At 39.9% G+C, this 22,438-nt stretch overlaps 2 protein-coding genes across 11 annotated transcripts in view; both read right to left on the bottom strand.

Annotated features, from left to right (window-relative positions):
• MYO5C (myosin VC) overlaps positions 1-7,609 on the bottom strand; it is a 37,394-nt gene extending 29,785 nt beyond the window's left edge. The window contains exons 1-6 of one of the 2 annotated variants that reach the window (XM_055809235.1): positions 7,401-7,609; positions 3,621-3,731; positions 2,516-2,681; positions 2,088-2,232; positions 1,521-1,677; positions 815-958 (exon numbers count right to left, since the gene is read on the bottom strand). In XM_055809235.1, the coding sequence (XP_055665210.1) occupies positions 815-958; positions 1,521-1,677; positions 2,088-2,232; positions 2,516-2,681; positions 3,621-3,731; positions 7,401-7,427 (750 nt within the window). In that variant the 5' untranslated portion in view covers positions 7,428-7,609. Of the gene's footprint in view, positions 1-814; positions 959-1,520; positions 1,678-2,082; positions 2,233-2,515; positions 2,682-3,620; positions 3,732-7,400 lie in introns of those variants that run through there. The other variant, XM_055809240.1, reaches the window with a different exon arrangement.
• Positions 7,610-8,307: 698 nt separating this feature from the next.
• MYO5A (myosin VA) overlaps positions 8,308-22,438 on the bottom strand; it is a 103,189-nt gene continuing 89,058 nt past the window's right edge. For all 9 annotated transcript variants that reach the window (XM_055809181.1, XM_055809187.1, XM_055809196.1 and 6 more), the window contains 9 exons: positions 20,619-20,712; positions 18,314-18,460; positions 17,768-17,922; positions 16,461-16,550; positions 15,594-15,744; positions 14,495-14,777; positions 13,524-13,698; positions 12,567-12,647; positions 8,308-11,682 (listed from right to left, as the gene is read on the bottom strand). In XM_055809181.1, coding sequence (XP_055665156.1) covers positions 11,530-11,682; positions 12,567-12,647; positions 13,524-13,698; positions 14,495-14,777; positions 15,594-15,744; positions 16,461-16,550; positions 17,768-17,922; positions 18,314-18,460; positions 20,619-20,712 — 1,329 coding nt within the window. In that variant the 3' untranslated portion in view covers positions 8,308-11,529. The remainder of the gene's footprint in view (positions 11,683-12,566; positions 12,648-13,523; positions 13,699-14,494; positions 14,778-15,593; positions 15,745-16,460; positions 16,551-17,767; positions 17,923-18,313; positions 18,461-20,618; positions 20,713-22,438) is intronic.

Genomic DNA, 22,438 nt, shown 5'->3' with positions numbered 1-22,438 from the left:
ACTCAACGCTACTGCAAAGAGATAAAGATACTTGGAAGGGTAAATTCTGCTGCAACATAGCTTGGCAAAGAAATTGCCCAATATTAAAATGGCACATCTTAGACTTCAACAAGAGCTTTGAAAGTGATAACTTCAAATATACTTTATTTCCACTATCAATATTCTGAGTTCTTTCCCAAGGCTGTTCCTCTAATTCTTCAACTTGAACAACCATCTACTAATAAGAACTGACAAATACTGTCACAAACAACTGTGTAGAAGTGCCCGCTGAAACACAGCCCCGTTGTAACTCAGAAAACTCTCTTTCCAAACCACCCTTCAGGCAGCAGACAGACAGAAGCATTTTTCATAGTACTTAAAAAGTTACAAAATTACTAAAAAAGAAACCTTTGTAAAAACAGTTTTATAAAATTAAATGCTTTCTTCAGTAGATTATCACGATTATGCTCTGACGCTGTAATGAGTCATACGTAATAAGCCCTGGCCTTAGCAATTTTCAGCCAGGTTTTTACCCAGACTCTCTCTGCCCCACATACACTGTTCCCTTCCAGGTACAATTGGCACGTGTTACTATTGTGACTGAAAGTCACAGATTGCTCAAATGCTTCTTGCGCTTATTGCATGGAATGATCCCTGAGACACATTCTCCACTTAACATAAAGACGACCATGGAATAAGATTAGCTCCTATGAAAAATAAATCAAATCTTGATTAGACATACTATTTGGAACGTCACATAACATTTTCTATATGAAACTAGTAAGGATAGTACATTAGTAGCTACACTGATACTGACTGTTTTTATTTTACCCACCTGGAATACAACTCTGGATTTCTCAAGCAGGTACGTTCTCATGTTAGCTCCAATGATTTGGTAACTCTGATCAAAACTGATTTCAGTGTATTTTCCAAATCGACTGCTATTATCATTCCGTGTAGTTTTTGCATTGCCGATAGCCTACAAAAATTAAAAACTTCGAATTTGTTTTACTTGCATCTTTCATAAGAATAACTTTGTCAAAACATGACACAGCTACAAGTTCCTAAAATCAAAGGTGCTCAAGGATCAATCTCAGCTGTGGGACTCAAACTTTTAGGCCCAAATTTGAAGGTAAGCCTCAAGTCAAATAGCATAACATTATATAAACTGAGAATTAGAGAAAGAAAGTATGTTCTCCCACCATAAGGAACCTTAACCAGTTCCTATTCCAATTAATAAAAACAAACAAAGAACTTGTTCAATATTGTTTTCTCATCATCTAATTAACAGTATGTGGTCACATAAAACTCTGGAGACAAACTAGTGCCTCCAAAGGGCCACTGGTAAATCAGGCAGAACCAGGTGCTCCTGAAGCTGAGCACCTCTTTCCATCAGTAACATTCAGAGGCTAAACTTCTAATCTAGATATCTAACTCAGCCAGCTAAAACATCCCTAAAGATTTCAACCAAAGACTCCCAGCAGCTCTCTGAATTCTTTCCTTGATGAGCACAGGCTTGAGAAATACTCTCCAAAACTTACCTCAGTTATTGGATTGGATGCCAATACTTTATCCTCCACATGTGCATTGCTGCTTGACTTACTCACAGTGGCAAAGTATCTCATAGTGTATCTTGCAGACACAGTCTTTCCCGCTCCTGATTCTCCACTGACTATAATAGACTGATTTTTGTTATTTCTAAAACCAAATAATCAGACAGTTTAAATCAAATGTCTAAAATTGCATGCATAAATGTAAGAATTACATACAGGAAAAAAATATGAAAAACACAGCTGTGATCAACTCTCGTATCAGTTCCATCTTTCACTTGCTCTTCCCTTACTCCTCTTAGGCTGTGACCTCTAGGCTGCTGTCGTTGCTAGTCACTCAGCCAAGACAGTGTTTTGCCCCTCATCAATAATGAAAATAGTTATGAGTTCTAGAAATCCCTCAGCTGGTTGAGGAATTACTCCTCCTCTAGTTAACCTACCCATTCAAAGATATTCTCAACAGCCAGTGGTACATACACAGATAAATTAAATGAGAATTAACATTGACTTCTACGAGACTTCAAGTGTTATTTATGGACATTAAACTACATACTGAACCTTGCCATTTGCTTGTATGCTTCTTCTGCCACGGCAAATATATGTGGATCCATGTCCCCCATGTTTTGCCCACTATATGCATGGATAATAGCATCTCCATATATTGGCAACTGTTTATAGGGGTTTACTGCAACCAAAATTATTCCTACAACCAAGAGTGCAAAACAAAAATAAAACATAGGTTAGTTCAATGAAATTCCAGTTTTCAGCAACAGCAGTTAAACTGATACAAAGCAATAACATTTTCTCAACTAGGTAGGAGATCCTGCTCAACAAACCAGGCTACACTCATACAAAACTGATTTAACTTGAATGAGTTAAAATGTACTTGAGGAAAACATTACTTGCATCAAATTGCAAAGTAACTCAAGTTTTCTTTTTATTTATTTTAAGAATTTTTTTTTAACCTTGCATTTTACTTTGCTTACCACTGTAGGTGTAGATAAGCTTAGACTCCACAAAGCGAACTTTAAGATTGTGTAGAACAGCCGGTTCATGGAGATAACTAAGCGCAGTGAGATCATTTTCACCAACAAGTATGTCAGGATTTCGTAGGGGTGGCAAAGCATCTGGATCAACAAGGTAATTCAGTTCCTATCAACAAAAATTAATTAAAATATCATAAAAGACATTATGTTTGCATAAAAACAAACTGATTTCTAACTTTGCATGAAGTTATGGCGTTGATGAAGCCCTGTCTCATCTTGCATTCCCTCAATTGCATACATCCCAGTGAGCTTAGGGTACTTGGAGGTCATGAAAGTAAGATGGAGCTCTTCGTTGTTTATGAAAAAGAAAGCTATATTCTCTTTATTTACAATTTTTTGTACTGTAATCTGTAAAAACTGGAAATGGATTTAGCTCTCCGAACATTTGCGTGTTTCAAGTACAGATGAAAATGGCAGACCAGCTGCAACTCGACAAAAGTAAACACATGGTCAGATCTTCAGTCAGCTCTAAAACTATCCTTACCTGCAACCCTTCAGTTTTCTTTACACAAAGTTTAAAACTCACTTCTATTTCTTTCAATTTCAAAATCCATGTAATTGTACATTTAATACTTGTCTTTACAGAACAGGAATGCTGAAATGCAGAAATACTGTTTTCAAAATATTAAATCTGTAAAGAACTTGGATACTATAATTTGCAGATCTTACACAAAGCAACAACTTCAGGAAAAAAAGCAACAACTTCAGGAAAAAAAAAGCAACAGCTAGCTCTGAGAAATAACTATGTTTGCCTTGCACTTCTGATTTACTTCCACTTAAGATGAGTTTCAGTGCTTGTTTCAAAAGTGAAGTGATCTTCAAGGTACATGCTCTATACTAATGTTACACAGATAATAGAATTACACTCTTCATATTTTTAGGTAATGGCTATTTACTGTATGAATTTTAACATGATAAAATTCTGGTCACTGCAGGGTTCACACAAAAGAAAATATAGACAAGTAATTTAGATCTCATAATGGTGAGTCCTGCGCTTCTGTCATATCTCAGCAAACCCCACAGTAATTAGGGCTTTTCTCCTTACAGTTCCATCTTCCAATTGCACGTGGAGAAAACTGTCTCCAGCTTTGTAGTTTTTTGTGATTTCTGCAGACTGCCAAACTTCTTCTTTATGAGGGATCCAAACCCTATTGTACTACAACAGAAAAAAAAAAGATAATAGTTAGTTTAGCTATTATTGTAATACCAGATTAGCACAAAAAAAATAGTTTTCAAATGTTGAGTAGAACTTAAAAGCTGAAGTGGACGCCAGGACTTTTTGGGATTATTATTAGCTCTGTCCAGCGGGCTGTATTTTTGTGTTTTAGTTATACTTCATGAAAGAAAAAAAAAAAATGAGGGCGGACTCACTAAGCTCAGACATGCTCAATCTGCTCCTTTTAATTTTAACAGCTTTACTGTTCAGTGTAAAGTCTGCAGAACAACACAGCGTGCAGGATAGTGAATGAGGGCCAGGCTCTTCAAACCCTCTAACACTGAACAAAGAGAATAAAAACCACTTAAGTAAGGCAGAGCCCTGATTTCAAATGAGCAAGTACCAGAGAAAGCATCTTGTTCACTAGAATTTAGACAATCACTTCCCTGAATTCAAGTATAGAATAAGAAGGCATTTTATCATAGGCACAGATGTATATGCAAGAAAGATGCTGCACATATACCTTTCATTTAATGGGACTGGAATGCAACCTCCAGTCATATTCTCTGTTCTAGAGTGAACTTCAAACACTACTGGCAGGTTTCTTCCTTCACAAGCAATCAGCTAGCTCAGCTGAGCTCAGACCCAGCAAGGTACTTTAGCTCTGCCTCAGGAAGAAAACATGCTTCCTAAAAGCACTTACTTCCAATAGAAGCAGATGAATTGAAATTTGCTTTTAGGTCTTTGAAGAATCAAGACAACATAGTTACCTCTAGCCTTGTGAAACATAAAAGTTTGAATATAAATGATGCTGTTTGAACCACCTAATTCTTTACAGTGAAACTGAAATGCTGAAGCATTAGCAACATATTTAAATGCTCTGCCCTAGGAACTATAGGAAACACCTTAGAAGCTATAGGAAACAGCATTCCTTAAGAGGACATAACACAGCTGGCAGCCTCAGGAAGTCAGGAATTTCTTCACTGATGAGTGTGTCCTCATCCTGCCAGGGTTTAACAAAGTGGCAGCATCCCTAAAAGCCTTCCTAATGCACCAACTATGCATTAATAGACACTATTTTTAGTGACATCTAAATCACTTCTGTTCAGGGATTTGCAATTTAAGACCATTTCTGACACATCACCACCTTCCTTAAATCTTGGTGCAAAGTACTTTAATATCATATAGTGTGTACCTGAGATGGCAGTGAAAATAACATTGAAGACTATATTTGGATGTAAGAGGGGGACAGGAGGAAGGGCAGTGATGTCAGAAAAAAAGCCTGAAAATCACCAGTACATGCTAATACTGAGTTTCTTATGGGCCATCTCTCTTCTAATTTGTGATAAAGGAACACTAGAGAGCACAGAACCATTTCACCCCTACTTGCACAAGCAACCATGCCATATAATCTTTCAGCATCTTTCTGGTTTGACAGCCAGAGCACTTAATTTGATTACCCTACCCTAGCTATATTCATAGTCAGTTGAAACTGTGTTTAAATAAACCCATGAGAACCTCTGCACCTGATCACTTGAAAAACTAACATTAGTCAAGGACTTCCTGCAGCATTAGCACACCCACAGATACCCTGGAGGACTCGTATACCTTCTCATTCTGGTGTTGCAACTGTTGTTTCTGGCACAAATGACTTTTTTCCTCTCTAATTTGGAGGAAGCCCTGGAAGCTCCAGCAGATCCTCAGAACATGAGGGTCTCCCCCCTGAGAACCCTACTGAACACACGACCAATGGTGGGTGCCTACAGTGGTCCCTACAAACTGCACTGCACTTCAACCCAGCTTTCTCAACTCTGAGGACCAACACCAAACAATTTAGCATAAGAGGGACTTTCACAGGGATGTCCTGCAAGTTAGCTTGGGTTCCTCAGTGACCTCTCCAGTTCAGTTTTCAGTATCTCTGAGGCTGGAGACTGACTTTTCTGGTCAACCTGGCATGTGCATCAGGTGATAAACACTAACCAAAACCGCAGCTGCTTTCATACCTCTTTGCTGGTGCCTTCAGCACGATGGCATTTTTTCACCCACTATCCAAAATCACAAAGACCTTTTCTAAACAACCCCAAAGCACTAGGACCCATCTATCCGATCAAAGGGAGAAAACCCCAGCCTCACAAATACCATTTAATAGGCAAATGAAAGGCATGGCTAAATTAAATTGGTTTTTGCTTTTTCCGTGTGTATCAAAGTATAAATTAACTTTTGTGTCATTCCTGCACTACGCTGATTTCCTGGTTTCTAAAAAATACTTATTGATTCACAGCTGTTAAACTCAATTCTTTATCTGCCATTATTCTATGTGAGCCAAGAATATCACCGTCAAATAGCCTCAGGGGCACACAGTGCGTTCCCACATAAGAAAGCGAACTGCACTAGGTCACGGGCAAGAAAGGGAGGAAGAAGCGCGTGATGGAAGTACTGATTCTTTAGAAAAGGTCCCTGCCGTTCCAGGAGCCTCCGTTGGCAAATGTGCCCAGCTGGCTGAAGTCCGCCTTCTCCAAGCCCTGCCTCACAAGTAAACAGAAAAGTTTGCTCGTTTCGTATCCAGTTACACCCATGCTCCTTCCTCCCCTTCACCTGCCTCAATATTATTCCTGCTTTTTTTAAAAAAATGCATTTGTTCTTCCAGCTGCTCTGAGCGTAGCATCGACCCACAAGATGAGCACACACCATGGCAGCACCGGGCTGGACAGGGGTGCATTATGGCAGCTGCTTTCACAATAGAGGAGCTACGGGCTTATAAATTAGTAATAGATGCGTGTTATTTTTGTTATTGAAAGCTAAGCAAAGAAATTATACATCACAACTCTCCGGTGACTACAGGAAAATTGGGGGAAATTGTGAAGAAAAAAAAATACAGCAGCCACAGTAAGGAGGCAGAATCTTTGCTTTAGTGCCAAGTTCTGCCCAACGTACCCAATATTTGCATAGCAAAAAGAGCCAGCACTGCGCCATTAAGTGGCCAGGGCCGTGCTGTTAAACTTTTAAGATTGCCTAATCGCTGGCTAGCACATCAGGGACCTACACCTGAAGGCCAAAAGTCTCCAAAAAGAAGTGTTTTCCTCAAAAGGCAGCAGCACTTGCCCGCGAAGCCCCGGGACGTCCCGGCCCCGCAGGTGTGCCTGGCTCAGCTGCCCGGTGCCGTGGACGCGGGCCCTCCGCCAGGCCCACACCAGCCATCCCGCTCCGTGGCACCGGTGGCCCCACAGAGAGCGCTGAAGCCGCGGCCCCAGAAAGCACCGACCGCCCCGGCCAGCCTAGCATTACCGGCCCGGACCGCTCCCCCCTTCGCCTCTCCCTCACGGGGCGCCCACCGCCCCTCAGGGGCGCGGGAGAGCGCCCCCCGCCTCCCCTCAGGCGCGCCCCCGCCTCCCCTCAGGGCCGCCCCCGCCTCCCCTCAGGCGCGCCCCCCGCCTCCCCTCAGGGCCGCCCCTCGCCTCCCCTCAGGGCCGCCCCTCGCCTCCCCTCAGGGCCGCCCCCGCCTCCCCTCAGGCGCGCCCCCCGCCTCCCCTCAGGGCCGCCCCCCGCCTCCCCTCAGGGCCGCCCCCGCCTCCCCTCAGGGCCGCCCCCGCCTCCCCTCAGGCGCGCCCCCCGCCTCCCCTCAGGGCCGCCCCCCGCCTCCCCTCAGGCGCGCCCCCCCGCCCCGCTCACCTGCGTGTAGAGCTCAGCCAGCGCCATGGGGCAGAGCTGCGGCCGCGCTGGCCGCCCGCGGGGACAGGCGTGGCGTGCTGCGGCCGGTTCCGCGGGGGGCAGGTGGCCGCGGCACCGCGGCCCGCCCCCGGCCACCACCCCCGGGGCGTGGGGAAGCGGCCCGGATCGCGGGCCGGTCCCGCCCGGGCACGGCGCTGCCCCGCGGGGGAGGCAGGCGGCTCCCCGCCCCGGCAGGGCTGGGGGGCCCCGCGGCCCCCTCAGGGCGCTCCTCGCCGGCTGCGGGCAGGTCTCCGGGTGCCGCGGGGGCGAGGCACGGTCCCCGTGCCCGTGCTGGCCAAGCCGGCACCGTGGGTGCATCCGTAGGGGCCGGGGGTAATGGCCACTGCAGCTGCCGGCAGGACCCCCGGGGAGCCACCGCTGGCCCAGGGGGGAGGAACAGAAACATCACCTGCCTGTAAGGCAGCACGGAGGAGTTTCTCCAACACTTAGGTAACAATAAGCAACTCAATGAATTTAGTAAGCTTAGGGCACCGACAGCTATTATATTTAAATATCCAGAGGAGTAAGGTTGGAACAGGCACAGTGCCGCTCTTTGGCAGGCGGCGATGCTTTAGCAAACTGCACATCTTGTTTCAGTAACCATTAACATTTGGTGACAAAACACCCTGCCAGAAGGCGGTTTATGTCAAACAAAGTATTGTCACATATGGTGAGTGGTCACGGCGCAGGGTTTACACCTGGGTGTGTGTTTACACAGCCCTCAGATTCCACCAGCTCCCTCGGCAGTCACCATGCTGCCTGCCACCAGGGCAGAGGGATCCCGCCCGATCCCCGGGGCCTGTATCAGCACGCAGTTCATGAACAGCCAACCAACCATCCCAGCAAACAAAAAAGTCTGGAGCAAATCTTACAGTCGTATTTTTATTCGGACATTTTCCAGTGATAGCTATTAGGCTACAGTTTTTATGATGCATACATTTACTAATTACAACATCAGACACTACAACAGATCAGAGCTCAGGTCATTCTGACAATGTTTTGGTTTTCATCTATGTACTGTAGTGGCATCGAGTGAAAACCTATGTTTAAAGGCTTTTATTTATCACATTAAGTATCAGCATCTTTAAAAAACCAAGTGTTTACTCATAGTTTTTGTACGGTATTTGAAATGTATTCAGTTTAAATCACAAATTACACAGACCTTCAAACTGCAAATGCTGGTGTTTCCAAGTTGGGAACAAATGTTATTGGATATCAGCTACTTTTCAACACTGAAGTTGATCCTATTTTTTTTCCTGTGATAGGCAGAATAGATTAATCACATTTAACGGATTTAAGCACTTTCACGTTCCATCCCAAACTGAAGTCTGAGAAGCAATTTTTCAAAATTTGGATAGAAGACTGCGTCCTAAACATCAGAATAAAATGATCACTGGAATAAAAATACACCAAACTGAATGAGGTAATTATTGTGCAAAATCTCTAGAATAACTGTATGTAATTCTAAGGGGTCATCGACAAGTATTTTTCCAGCATCTGATAAAATCTATCATATCAATAGATAATAAATTAAAATATAAAAGATATGTCCACATTAAAAGAGCATAACAATGATTCAAAGGAAAAAAAAAAAAAGTTGTTGAAATAATTCTGCATAATATTCCATGGTTAAAGAGATATTAGTCCTAAGGTGAAAGATATATTACACACTGACACTAAAATTTTACTTCTGAAAAGTGCACGTAAAATACTGCCATGTAAAATGTTAGATGAATTAGCAACTACACATCTATTCCAACTTAAAAATAGTTTCCTTTAAAACATGTCAAGCAGCATATACTTTTAATGTGATATAAAAGTAATACCAGTCAAACCACTGAGTTTAAGGATAATACCTATAAATTACTAAATACTACTTTTTTAAGGAAACAAGATACAATAAGGCTTTTTACAGGTAAACAAACTTTAAAAATAAAGAAAAATACATTTAGGCATACATTTTAAACACTAATGCTTAAGTAGTGGATACATTTCCTGATCTACAGTATGAACATACTGTAACGCCAATTGTTTGTTTTTCAATAGGAGAAAAAAACCTGTAGGTCAGCATGTTCTCATGTATTTTCTTTCCTAATCTTGTTACTGGATGTGAAGGCTTCCCCATTACATTCTCACAAGTACAGTACCCCTAAGAGTCTGAAAACTACATTATACCTTATTTGGAGCCACTTAACAGCAGCTGTAGTTTCAGAAATCAAGTAACATCTGAAAAAAAGAGCGTTTGGTATACCATGCACAGGAAAACAAATTAAATCATTTAGCAAAGATCATCCAAAACATTTACACAATGCAGTATTACGTTCCTGGAAGTACTGGCATGATCCATCAAACATAATATGCGGCATATACATTTGAAAATAAGATGACATGAGCATCTTAAAATGACATTGACAAAAGTTTAGGTTGTTTTTACTACCCATGTTAGCAACCATACAAAGATCATGTCTACCTCTCAAGTAAAACATAACTGATATGTTTCAGTCTGCTTAACAAATTATTTTTTTTTGTGGGTTTGCAGGTGAACAGATTAGTACCAAATAGTCTAATAGTGTACCTCTAGATTATTTCTCAATATTTTAAAAGGAATTAACGTTAACACTAAGTTGCTAATTATTACAATGCATAAAAAATATTGCACTATGCAATTGAGCAATGTGTGTGGCTTTTTTTTTACAAGTATACTTGAGCCATACACCACAAACTACCTGTTTTAAAAAGTTCAGAATTGGAACCTTAAGCAAGGCTTCTGCGCTTACATTGCACATTGTGAAATGTGAATTCTATATAGCAGATCCCAGATGTGTGAGACAGAAGAATCTTTCCAGTAAGATGTGCAATATCCAAAATAACTCAGCTTCTCATTACGCACTCTGGATCTCCAACCATTAAATCAGAATGAATCATAGTCAAATGACAGCATCATAGTCAAAACCTACTTAACGTTCTTGTTAATCAACCTTTCAAAGAACGAGAGCCTTGGGCTACTGCAGAAATTTTCTGTCAAAGTTTTTCCTCTCAAATTCCAATATGAGAGAATACGAATTTTCTTTTTTTAAAGTGGCATCAAAACAGAAGAGATTATACTTAAAATACACACTGTCATCTCTGGGGTCTGCAAACAAAGAAGAACATTAGACAGACTACAAAATTTAAATAAATACTAAAATCTTTATTGACTTATGATAACTTGCTTCAAGATTCTGTATTTTTAGCTAACTACTTTTAAAAATAACTAAACGTGTAATTTCCAGTGTGCTACTTGTGCTTAGTTACCATTTTCCTCTACAGGTGTTATACCATTTGCAAAAATCCAGTTAAAATAACAGATTGCATCGGACTGTAAATAAGGTTGACAACAAAAACCAAAATGCCTTACTTTTAGTGCTTAGTATGATACTGTCATACAGTTAAAAGAACACAATATGCAGCAGCGATTCCATATGCTTGGTAAACCACAGTACTAACAAATGAACACCTAAGTTATAGTATATAGTGAGCTATACGACTTATCACTAGAATTTATGTCAAACTGACATAAATACGGAAGTGGTTTAAGAAATAATTTTATATATTGCCAGTTTGTGTTTCTTCATTCCAGTTTTTACAAATTAAATGTAACAGGCTCTCAAGTGACTGTGTATTCTACTACAAAATGCCTAACTTTCAAGTCTTCCACATTCAGGACTGTGACTGTCCCTGTTGGTCCCTGCCTATGAGAAGATTACATATGGAGTTTAATTTACACTATTTAAATATGTTACTAAAGAACTAAAAATGTCTCTAGACAGCTGAAGACACAATATTTGTCCAAGCCTGATTTCCATATTCTGGAAATGTATGAATCAATGACGTCCTCATAAATGCAATGACTGAACACAAATGCACATCTTTCTATTAGCCTTCCATTTCTGGTGCTGTTATGTAGTTTTCCACCTACTTTTACTATCGATCTGGGCATATGTAGACTGTTCAGAAAACGTGTTTTCAGTGGCTCACTATGTTTTAATGGGTAAAGATATCAGGATATCGGGCAACTGATTCTCCATCTAACACTGACGGTACATTGGGATCAGACACGTGATATGAAGCCTAGGCCCAAGCTGGCTGGGATCTGAATGGTTTCTAATGCCAGAGAGGATGGATTAAATGGAAAAGTAACAGGAAAGATGTGTTTAGCATCCATGAGCAACTGGGGAGAGTCCTTCCTGTCTCGAAGACGCATCTGCAAAGATGAGAAGGATTACATCAGCATTTAGCCACCTCAATGATAATAATCATCTTGCAAAGAGGAAGTATTTCATCTGTGCTTACAGATACACACGTACAAACACTCTAAGCTAACTTGACACAGTGCGTCTGCAACAACTGTGCCAGTATACTGTAGTTACTTCCGTCATTTTTGGTTCTGCGAATATTCCCCTTACAATGCAATCTGAAGATACTTAGATTCCCTGCAAAAGGAAGAATTTACCCACTATCTGGTAACTGCATCTTTTCAGCAAGTAGAATTACAGTTTTATCTCAGTTCTGCCTTCCCAATCTCCCTTTGCATATTATCCTGCTAGTAACGTAATTCAATTTCTAACAGACCAGAAAGATCATCTTTGTTTCTTTTATTTCGCTCTACTGGCTGCTTTTCTTTGGAGTTTTCAAAACATTTCATTTTCATCAATATATATAAAACTGGAAGGGCTAAATGGAAAACTTTGGAATGAACATAGGCTTTGGGTTTCAAAGCAGCTGGAACTTCTCATGCAGACACAGGTCTGACAAAAGTAATTTGCATATATAAATATTACGACTTGAAAAGTTGGCATACAAGTGTATTTACATACACAAAGATGTACAAGTACAAAAAGCTCTCACCTTCCAAAAAGCTCATACATACTGACAGGGATACTAACATTCTCATGCAAGTCTGGAGGCAGTAAATTGTGATTGCTTAAAATGTTAAGGCTGACATCACCTTTTTAACATTGCTAAAAAATGGCAGCTAAAAGCCTAGTTCAGATTCCTGAAGGTATCTCATGACACAAGCTATTGTGGCTTATCAGAGGGGTTCTTAGAAATAGTAATATATTTTTTTATGAAAAGATATAGGCATACCTGTATTGTTCGTATAAATGATACCAAGACTCTTTCTTCAAACTCATTAACTGGAGTATACAAATTCAGAACTTTTACAATCTGTGAAGAGGAACAAGCATCCTTAAGTTCATTTTACTGATGAATCAACAGACACATCCATGGTTACTAATAATACACTTTCAAAATTAGTTTTTTTAACAAGAAAATTATTTACAAGTATTTTTTGCTTTATGGACTCATACAGAATTCCATCATCTGCTTAATGCTGCGTTAATACGACTGCCTCCTTCAGAACATGTGTTCTTTGGACATAGAAACTCTAAATTCTAACATGCGTGTGGAAAATACCAAACTATGGAAAAATCAAATGATAAGTAATTGGATCCATTTATTCCTGCACCAGCTCTATGCAAATGTAGCAAGGCTTAAAAAGAAGTGCAACTTATCCGTACAAAATCTAAGCTTTCTTAAAGAGAAGTTTTCAGCTGTTGACTGAGATACTCTTGGTTCAGCCTTCTGAGGCTAATGGGTATAGTAACTTAAAACTTTTGTTTGCAGACCCTGAGACAACAGCTCTGTGTGAATTGTCCATTAACTTAACTGGATACTAACTCTGACGGCAGAAAGATCATTTCCTATTATCCTAGGCACAGCTGTCTGGAGTACAGAGACACCTTTGAGTGAAGAGTTTTCTCTAAGGATTTTCACAAACTGAGAGACTAGGTATAGTACTACACACCACACCATCTATTGAGCTTCCTCTCATTTTTTCAAAACTTATTTTGAGCATCAGACCTCAGAAAAGGCTGGTCCTTTTTTTACCCCTCCAACTTAATCTGTTTTGGCTGTACTAATGCAAAATGAAGCAAGAAATCTTTGATCCATGTGTGACAGCAGTGCAGGCACCCACTGTAAGGACCAACAGAGCAGAGGACTTCTCTGTGACAGCAGAACAGACAATGAGAGTTTGCTTACCTGGGCAGTAGTCAGTGCATTACACATTGAACAAATGGCTTCTGCATCTTCATCCGTTTTCTTTTTTACTTGCAACAGCTGTGCGGCCTGGATGAGGGGTTCCAATGTTTCTTTAGCCCCACTATTCATCAAGTTTTTATCACGTAGCCATTCTTCCAGTTGACTCACATTGTATCTGTACGAAGAGGTAAAAGTATCAAGACACTAATGCTTGATTACGACTAAATCAAAAGCACGTGCAGTTTCTCTTGCTGAGTGTTTCCTTATGTGTTTTTCCTTCACATTTGTCATTTCTTGTAATTTTGTCTTCATGTTTCCTTCTGATTAAGGCAGGAAATTTTGATTTTCAAAACAGTTAGAAACTATGGCCGAAGGCTTCCACTAACTAGCTTTTCCCATTTGTTTCTATTCCTATTAATTGCAAGAATGGGATGAGTGTATGAAGAAAGGCAAAAGAGATTTTGCCCATGCAAATGTATAGCAAGGCTTTTCAAGGTTACTTGAGGGACTGGAATGCCTTGGCTAAATTTGCTGGCATATGCCAGCAGAATGCACTGGACAGCTGATGCCAAATGCACGAACAGGATAAGTTGGCTTTACCATAGGATGCAGTGTGGATGAACACAGCAGGTATCTGCTGCACCACCAGCACACACAAAACACAGCAGGCATGTTTGCTCTTCCTCTCTGAAAGTTCACCTACAGTTCTGATTCCTACTTGAGGATGAAATACTTTTGCTTCTACTGCACTTCCTTGAAAGCCAGGTAGGATTTGGCCCAAGTTAACCAAAAAGCTCATTTTAACTGAACCTCACAGAATCAGTTAACAGCATCTGCAACTGTCTGTGTGCGGAAAAATAAATATTCAAAATGTATCTGCTAATTCCATCAAAATGATGTTCAGCAGTGTCAAGAGTTCACTGAGATTTCTAGCAGCACATTCAAGAAAAGTATAATGTGAGCTCTCCCACCTTATTTGCATTCCTTTGCTCCATGAGCACATGTCCTTGCGCAGGAGAAGATTATTCAGTGTTACAGCCCCAATGATGTAGAACATCTGCTTGACAACCTGCTTGATCAGCTCTGGATCCATTCCGTGCTGGCACATGACTGAATGGAAAGAGTTCAGCTGCCGAATAATGGAGTCTAAGGTGTAGGTTCCTTCATCAGCAATGCTGGATGTCCTCTTCCGCAGCCCTGTTGGTTTCACCCCTGAGACACCTTGGATAGTCTCATGCTCCAGCATTCCTGAAACTGCATTTGATTGACAACATTATTACGACGACTGACAACTGCTGATATGCAAGCGTATTGTGGAAGACAGCAAACCAGTATTTACACAGAAAGAACAGGCTGGCCTTTCTGCCAGCCACACTTTACCATGATTTCCAGCAATTCTGTGCCCCACTATGTTCTGCAAAACCTAAACTTAACAGGGTTTTTACAAAGTAGATTCCAGCATTTGTGCTTGAAAGGGAAGTCTAACTCTAGCTCAGCAAAATCTTCTCTGCCTCCCATGGTCATATGAGCAGCAGTCAGCAAACAAAGAGCTGTTCCATTCTTCTAAGTATTGTGATCAGAATGAAAATTTGTGTGAGAGTATTGTCTGCCAAGAAAAATGAAAAGAATCTTTCTGAATGTGAGCTTCATCACTGCTAGCTATTTCATTGCTGATTGCTGTCCATAATAACAACCAACCATTTTCCTTCATATTCATTTTAATTATGAGTTCTCACGTAATTACAATCTGATTTTTCCATGGGATACTTCCCAACAGACAGGGCAACAAGTACCACACTCTCCTGACAGCTTCTTTCTGTAAATGCCTGATTTATGACAAGCATGAATAAGGTATATCAATTAATTCTTTCATTGCCAGAAGAACCAGCCACAGTCAGTCTAATCCAACCTGTCCAGCGCAGCCCTTGTAGTCTATAAACAGAATACCACAAGAACTACTAATGAAACTCTGCTGGTTAGGAAAAAACGCAAGACAGAGTATATTATCACCATCACAATCTTCCTTTTGGTACTACGCTGTGAAATTTAAGGAATTCATCTTTGCCTTACCGATCATTGGTTGCAGAATGTTTTCCAACACTCGAACAAGTTGTTGGTAGATCTGAATAGCCAAGTCACTCAGTACTTGTCTGTATTCAGCTAAATCAAAATTAGTGAGGCAGTGTTCATTTTGACGAGGTGTGTTATGCTTCATAAACCCCTGAATTCATAAAATAACATAAATGAATGCTTCGATGGAATACAAAAATATTACACAAACCCAGTATTAGTATTTTTTCACGCAACTGACAAATAATACTTTCAAAATAATAGTCACAGCCCTTCAAAACTTTAATTTGGAACTTCTTCTGATTGTGGATAATGCTAGGACTTGCTTTTCAATTGCTATTTGTGCAACATCTGCTTCCTTGACTTGACTTCAAGCACCTGACCCAGGAACAAACTCTGCCAACTTTCTGGCAGGTGAGATACCTCCCTCCCACTCCAGTACGGGCATTTAGAGCCAAAAGTTCAGTTAAGTTTGAAAAAAGAGCTAGGCATACCACAGCTCCCAAATGTAATTTCGTCTGCCATACCATGGTCAAAGGGCTTAATAACGCCTTTTTCACAGGAAGTACAGAGAATACAATAATGAATAAACAACATAATAGTAGCAGCCAGATTCTTCTACTTAATCTGAGTTGGCACTTTCAGGATTGCAATGCCACCTAAGCCTCTGGGCCCCCAGCCTGCAATAAAGGGAAGCTGGTTCACATCTTCTCTCCCCGTGCTTTCTACTGATGTCCTTACCACCATTCCAAAAAGTGTAGCCGTTTTAAGAGACTTTGATTAGATTTTGAGATAGAAATTTGTTACAGAGTAGTGCTCACAACAGTATTGTAGAGTAAAAGAAACCAGAGTAGGAGCACTGCTTACCTCTTCTCCGCTATACTGCTTCAAACAGTGCAAAAATCGGCAGGTGTTAGATAGCCAGAAGGACACTGTTTCGAAGTCATCACCTCTTTTCTAAAGATAAAAACAAACATATTTCAATAAAGACTGGTAGGAGGAATAAAATAATAAGATGTTACATAAAAAATTAAACACTTAAAATCCAGTTTCTTGTAGCTACTCTGATATTTTGCAAAACTTTGTGTATTTCAGTAATATATTACAAAATCAAGGGTGGTTTTTTTTCAAAATACCATTAAACACCCTCCCTGTTTTCTATAGTATTTTTCAAGAACTTTCCAACTATGATTTCCTTCACAAACATGAATTTTCTGTGTTTTACAGACCCATCCTAACCACTCTGTGCAGAAATCACAGGGCACTGTGACTGTATTCCCAAAACACCCATTCTGTGGCACAAGGACTCTTGTGAAGAGCTCAACAAGGAGGATGGGAATGATGCAGAGCCAGCAGGAAGAGCAGAAAACAATTCAGTTTTGATGAATGTCAGCTACATCGTAACCATTTTGGCAGCCTGATATGGAAAACAAAACAGAAAACCAAACCCTCCTCACCAAAGAACACAGGATCTAGCATATGGTGAGTAATTAAAATTTCTAGGGCTCTACAGCATGCACTCCATTCACTTAAAAACATCCAAAAATTTCTATGAGCATCTGAGCTCCTGCAGGACTGTTAGCTATACATTTTTTCAAAACATGCAGCTTAATTAAATGTTTGGCTTTTAAGCACATCTGTCTTATTTAAAAACTAAATGACTCCATGAAGCATAAAGCATATCTGTGTCTTAATAATGCCTTCAAGATACCCCTGACCTAAACTCTCCTAAACTCGTTGCAAAGACTTTAGGCAGTAACATCTTATCGTCAGCATTATCTGTAGGTGAAGCAAATGAGGAAATCTGTGAACCAGACCCGCAAATGAAACATTTTGATTAGGTGTTCTTGAGAAGATTAACAAAGACTCACTATGCAAACTTTGACTACATCCAAAACTCCGTAAGCATGGCTTCAGAGAAGGAAGAGTATTCAAAATAAAAAGAAGGTAGTTCCTTTTCCACTAATTCAAAGCATCTGTGGTATTATATGGATAAAATGCTATCCATGTAATTTGTTGCTTGTTAAGGCAACTTTTTTGTGACTTCAGTGGGAGGAGTTTACTCATCAGAAATCCAGAGACGATTCATTGAAAGCCTTTTCCTCACTCCTCTAACATAAAATCAAAAGCAAATTCTAAATTAACATTTTTCTAAACAAAGCAAATTAGCTAACCTTCAACACTTTTTTGATACCATTGATAGTGGAAGTCAACAAAGACCGCACTTTTTGGTCATCATTAAGGTAATCCGCATGGCGTACACACATGAATAAAATATATGCTGGTAGTCCTGGAATCAGGTTGACAGCTACTCCACGTGGTTTCAGCTCTTGGGAAAAACAAGCACACATTATTTTGTTATGTATAAAGTCATTGGGAGATGTTATATGAGGTAATCACAACCTCCCCAGTTAATAGTATGTACATATCTAGATATGGCCAGTGAAAACTAAGAACAAAACTAAGAAGAGCCACTTCCTTGGCAAAATATCAGAACAGAATAAAAAAACGTAACTGCCTGCTAAAAAATATGCAGACACATTAATACGTACTATACTCATCAGGAAGGATGATTAGATTACAATAGACATTTAGGATAAACTGAACACTGTCAAAACCAAAATAAGCTATTAATTTCATAATGCAAATTCTGTGTTCTTATCATTCATTTTTCAGAGTGTCTGGGAGCAGAGTAGGCTACAAATGAGAAAGATGCTTACCTAAAATAAGATTCTTGACAAGTTTTTGTTCATCCTCCTTCTTATATTCTAACATCCCTTGGAAGTCCTTTTCTTTCCGTGGAATGTTAACTGGACGAATAGGTTCATCAATGATTTGTCCAGGTGATATGTTCTCCATCTGGCCCACTTCAGAAGGGAAATGAGAAGGAACTATATATTTTTCAGTGAAACCAATGCATACCAGAGGAAAATATGACATTTCTAAGGAAGAACACCAGCATATAAAAGTAAGAAAGATTTTCTTTGGTTCAGGATAAAACTTAACAACAAAACTCCGAATAAAAAAAAGACTGTTGATAAATGTATCTTGGGGTGGCATTCTTCCTTTGAAGATGGGTTCAAGTGTGCGAATAGCATCCATTAATACAAATCTACTGCTGATTTTCTGGATTTTATCACAGAAAAGCATAAAGGCAAAGTGATAGCCGTTAATTACTTAATCCCACATTAATACTGCAAAGGTCACTGTTAATTGTTCTGCAAGATGCCTGTATTGTTCATGCCTGATGTTTGTTGCCTGTTGTGGTAGGTTTACCTCAACCAGCAACCAAGCACGTACAACACTGGCTCCAGCAGGACAGGGTAGAGAACATTACGAGCAAATGTGCAACAACTTATGGGTTGAGATAAAGACAGTTTAATATGAGAAGGAAGGAGCAGGACAAGGTGAGGGGAAGCAAAGCAAAGGCAATCACTCACAACCCTGCACAGCGGGACCAACACCCAGCCAGCCTCTAAAAAAACCCCTCTTCTGCTCCTGACATTAGGTGCTGTGGAATATGGACTATTCCTTTGGCCAGTCTGGGTCAGCTGTCCTGGCTGTGGGCTTGTGTGCCCTCCCACCACTCAGCTTATTGAGAGGGCAGAGTGGGAAGAAAGAGAAAACCTTGACACTGTGCAAGCTCTGCTCAGCAACAGCCAAAACACTGGTGTGTCACCAACACTGTTTTTAGCCACAAATCCAAAATACAGCATCACACAGGCTGTATGAAGCAAGTCAACTCCATCCCAGCCAGACCAACTACACCTTTCTAAGTAAAATGGGGAATAAACACAGACAAAACTATGTTTTCAGAAACATTCGCCCACTCTGTATTGTGTATGAATACTACTGCGGTCTTGTCCACAGCAGTAACCAAACAATATCAAAAGATTTTTTTAAAAACAAACGTAGAGTAACCTTTCAAAAGGATGTATGAAATATCCACCTTGTTGCATACAGTGCCTCACAGTATCACATTCAACACCTACACTCCACCTGATTAGGTTGCATGTTTGTTTTCGAAAAGCAGAACTCAGCTTCATCCCATGAAAGTTACATCCTGTTCCCACAGCCCTCCCAGCTGCACGCAATTACAAACTACTGCACATCCTGCAAGTGTGCTAAACGTGTGCACCTGTCAAATGGGATAGAAAATGCAGAAATCCAAACTGGAGCTCAAGAAGAGCTCCCACTAACTAAAGGATAATATACTCCTGTTAATCCAGGTTTAACTTCATATCCCTGTTCTTTTCAAACACTGAAACACAGCTACACAGTCACTGATTTCAAACTCAGTACTCAATAAAACAACTCATTAGGCAGTAAGCTTGCTTCTGGAAAAAGCAGAAGACCATAAAAAACTTCTGAAAGATTAGGACCAGGATTATTTAAAAAACAAATACATACTTCAACTTAATAACATTACTAACTGCTTTTAGCAATTAAAATTACTTTACTTATGCAGAGACATAATAAGCTCTCAGTTCACCAGTCCTAAGATCCTAAGAAAATTCATACTGATGGTCATAAAAATAAAATTAGCTTAGTCCGTATCTCAGCATTCTCATATTCAGGTTTGGCCAGCAGCTCCAAAAGGAAACCTCAAGCAGAGAAAGACAGCCTCAGCATTCTTGGCTCCAGTGATAGAGAAATTCAAATTCAAAGGAAAACTGGGTAAATTATTTCTGCCTGGTTCATATTTAGTATTGCTTTTGTCTTGACAAAAACAGATACTGTCTTTCAGTACACAAACAGCCCAGGTAACATTCCTTTATGTTCAAATGTTTTCTGTCTTCACAGAAACATCACTCTGCTCTACTCATCACTTCAAAATGTGACAAATCTTCTAAAGGTTTATGAAGGAACACACAGAGCTCTGAGCATATCTCCTGTTTCTGGAATCATTTAACAGAGGCTAACGCTACTGAAGACCTCATGCACTCCCAACTGCTAAAACGGATAGATATGAAAAAGGGATCACAAGAAGTAAACCAAAATCTTTCTCTCAAAACATAAAAGTACCTTCAAGTTCACCGATCTTCTTAGCAAATACTTTCAACTGTTTCTTTAACTTGCGAACAGTTTTGTCTTGCTTTTCAAGCTGCTCCATTAAATCCTGTAAATTAAAATGAGAGAAAGAGTAAGATATGAGAAAAATCCCATAATGGTGAGAGAGACAAAATCAGTGCTGTTAGAATTGCAAGGCAGTGAGGAAAGCTGAACAGTGGTGCCATCCTCTGGCTGAGGTTTGCAAGCTGGTACGCTGCCTACAAGACAAGCCAAATATTGCAAATATTATTAAGTTATGTGCAGCACGACAAAGGCAAAGCTCTTAGGCAGGTATATTCTGCAGACACTCAGAACTAGGTCAGTTCTTATGGCAGAAGACATTTTGCTGCAAACACATCTCCCTAATGCTTCCTCCTTGCTCTTCCAAATGCCTCATGGAAATAATTATTATTTAACAGCTAGCCTGTATTTCTGCATCATTTATTCATGCCTTCAGGACTGACTCATTATTCCAACCTATCCTTTTTATAAGATGGTAAGAGAGATATCTGTAGAAAGACCACAACTTGCACTCAAATTTACCAAAATCAAACATCCAAATATACGACATTCCTTGTGAAGCTCTCCCATTTCTCTATTGCTTGCTGTCATCACATCTCCTTACACCTTACCTCTTTTAATTCTGTACCTGAACAACACCTAGCACCCAAAAGTCCTGCTCTTGCAAGAAACTTGTATTTTTCTTTCAAAGGAATACTCCCCAGAAATCTATCTGAACAATTCTGTGACCTATGGTAGTGCATTCATAAAATAATTATGTAAGTAAACCAGGGGAAGTCTTTCTAAAGGAAGCAAAACCTCAAGCTCAAAAAACCTGAAAGCCATTCCAGTTTAAGAGCTGTAAAGCAGCTTAGAAGAAAAATGCTCTTTCACAAGGGTGATTCTTCATGGCACAGGTAAGGACATAAGGGACCATGAGCTCCCTGCATCAAAAGCATCATCTGGGAAACTACACCTCTCCTAAAGTACTGAAAAACATTAGTGCAGCATGGGCAACAACTTAGAATTAGGCACAGATTGTTCCTAATCACGTACTAAAGGGTTTACAACCTCATGTAATACACTTGAGTACTAAGATACTAGGCCTGCTGAAAGAACAGAATCAAGGCCATGCTTCACAATCAAAGCAGTGCTCAATCTTACAGCAGAAACCCTGTTAATGACATGATATACTTAATTGTCAGATGTAACAATTTCTCTGAAATTAATAAAAAAATACATGTAAGTTCAACAGACTGTTTCAAATTTATCAGTGAAGTGGTATGATTTCTGAACAACACACATGTGAGGAGGAATAAAGTTCTATCTATGGTGAGATTTCACATCTCATTAAGCTTTAGAATCTCATAAATTATATTCTTTCAAGTTTACATATGGTGCTACCTTTGATTATTATGGAAATATTATTTCCAATTTTATCCTTCATATATTGCATTTTTGAAAAATATTAAAAGGTTATATATTTTGATTCTGATAGATTTATTCATTCCAGATCAGCACTGTAAAGAGATCTATGAACAAACTCAGGTTGTGATGGGACTGCAGGCATTATTCGCCTCAAAAAGTATCTGTGTGGTCAGGTCTCTACTTTGCTGAACTGAATTTAAATATATCAAAGTTTTAAAGCAAAGAGTGGTTCTGAAAATTGACCATCTTTTGCATCGTATACCTCTTTTTCAGGGCAGTATCGAGTAGTATACAAAAAGAAACTGCTTTGCTCACAGTGCAAGACTTGTATTAGTAACAAAACTGTGCATCAAAAAGAGACACAG

This window comes from Falco peregrinus, chromosome 1 (genome assembly GCF_023634155.1).
Source record: "Falco peregrinus isolate bFalPer1 chromosome 1, bFalPer1.pri, whole genome shotgun sequence".
Lineage (NCBI taxonomy): Eukaryota > Metazoa > Chordata > Aves > Falconiformes > Falconidae > Falco > Falco peregrinus.
Note: the sequence above shows the minus strand (reverse complement) of the source record. Positions and strands in the feature narration are given on the sequence as shown.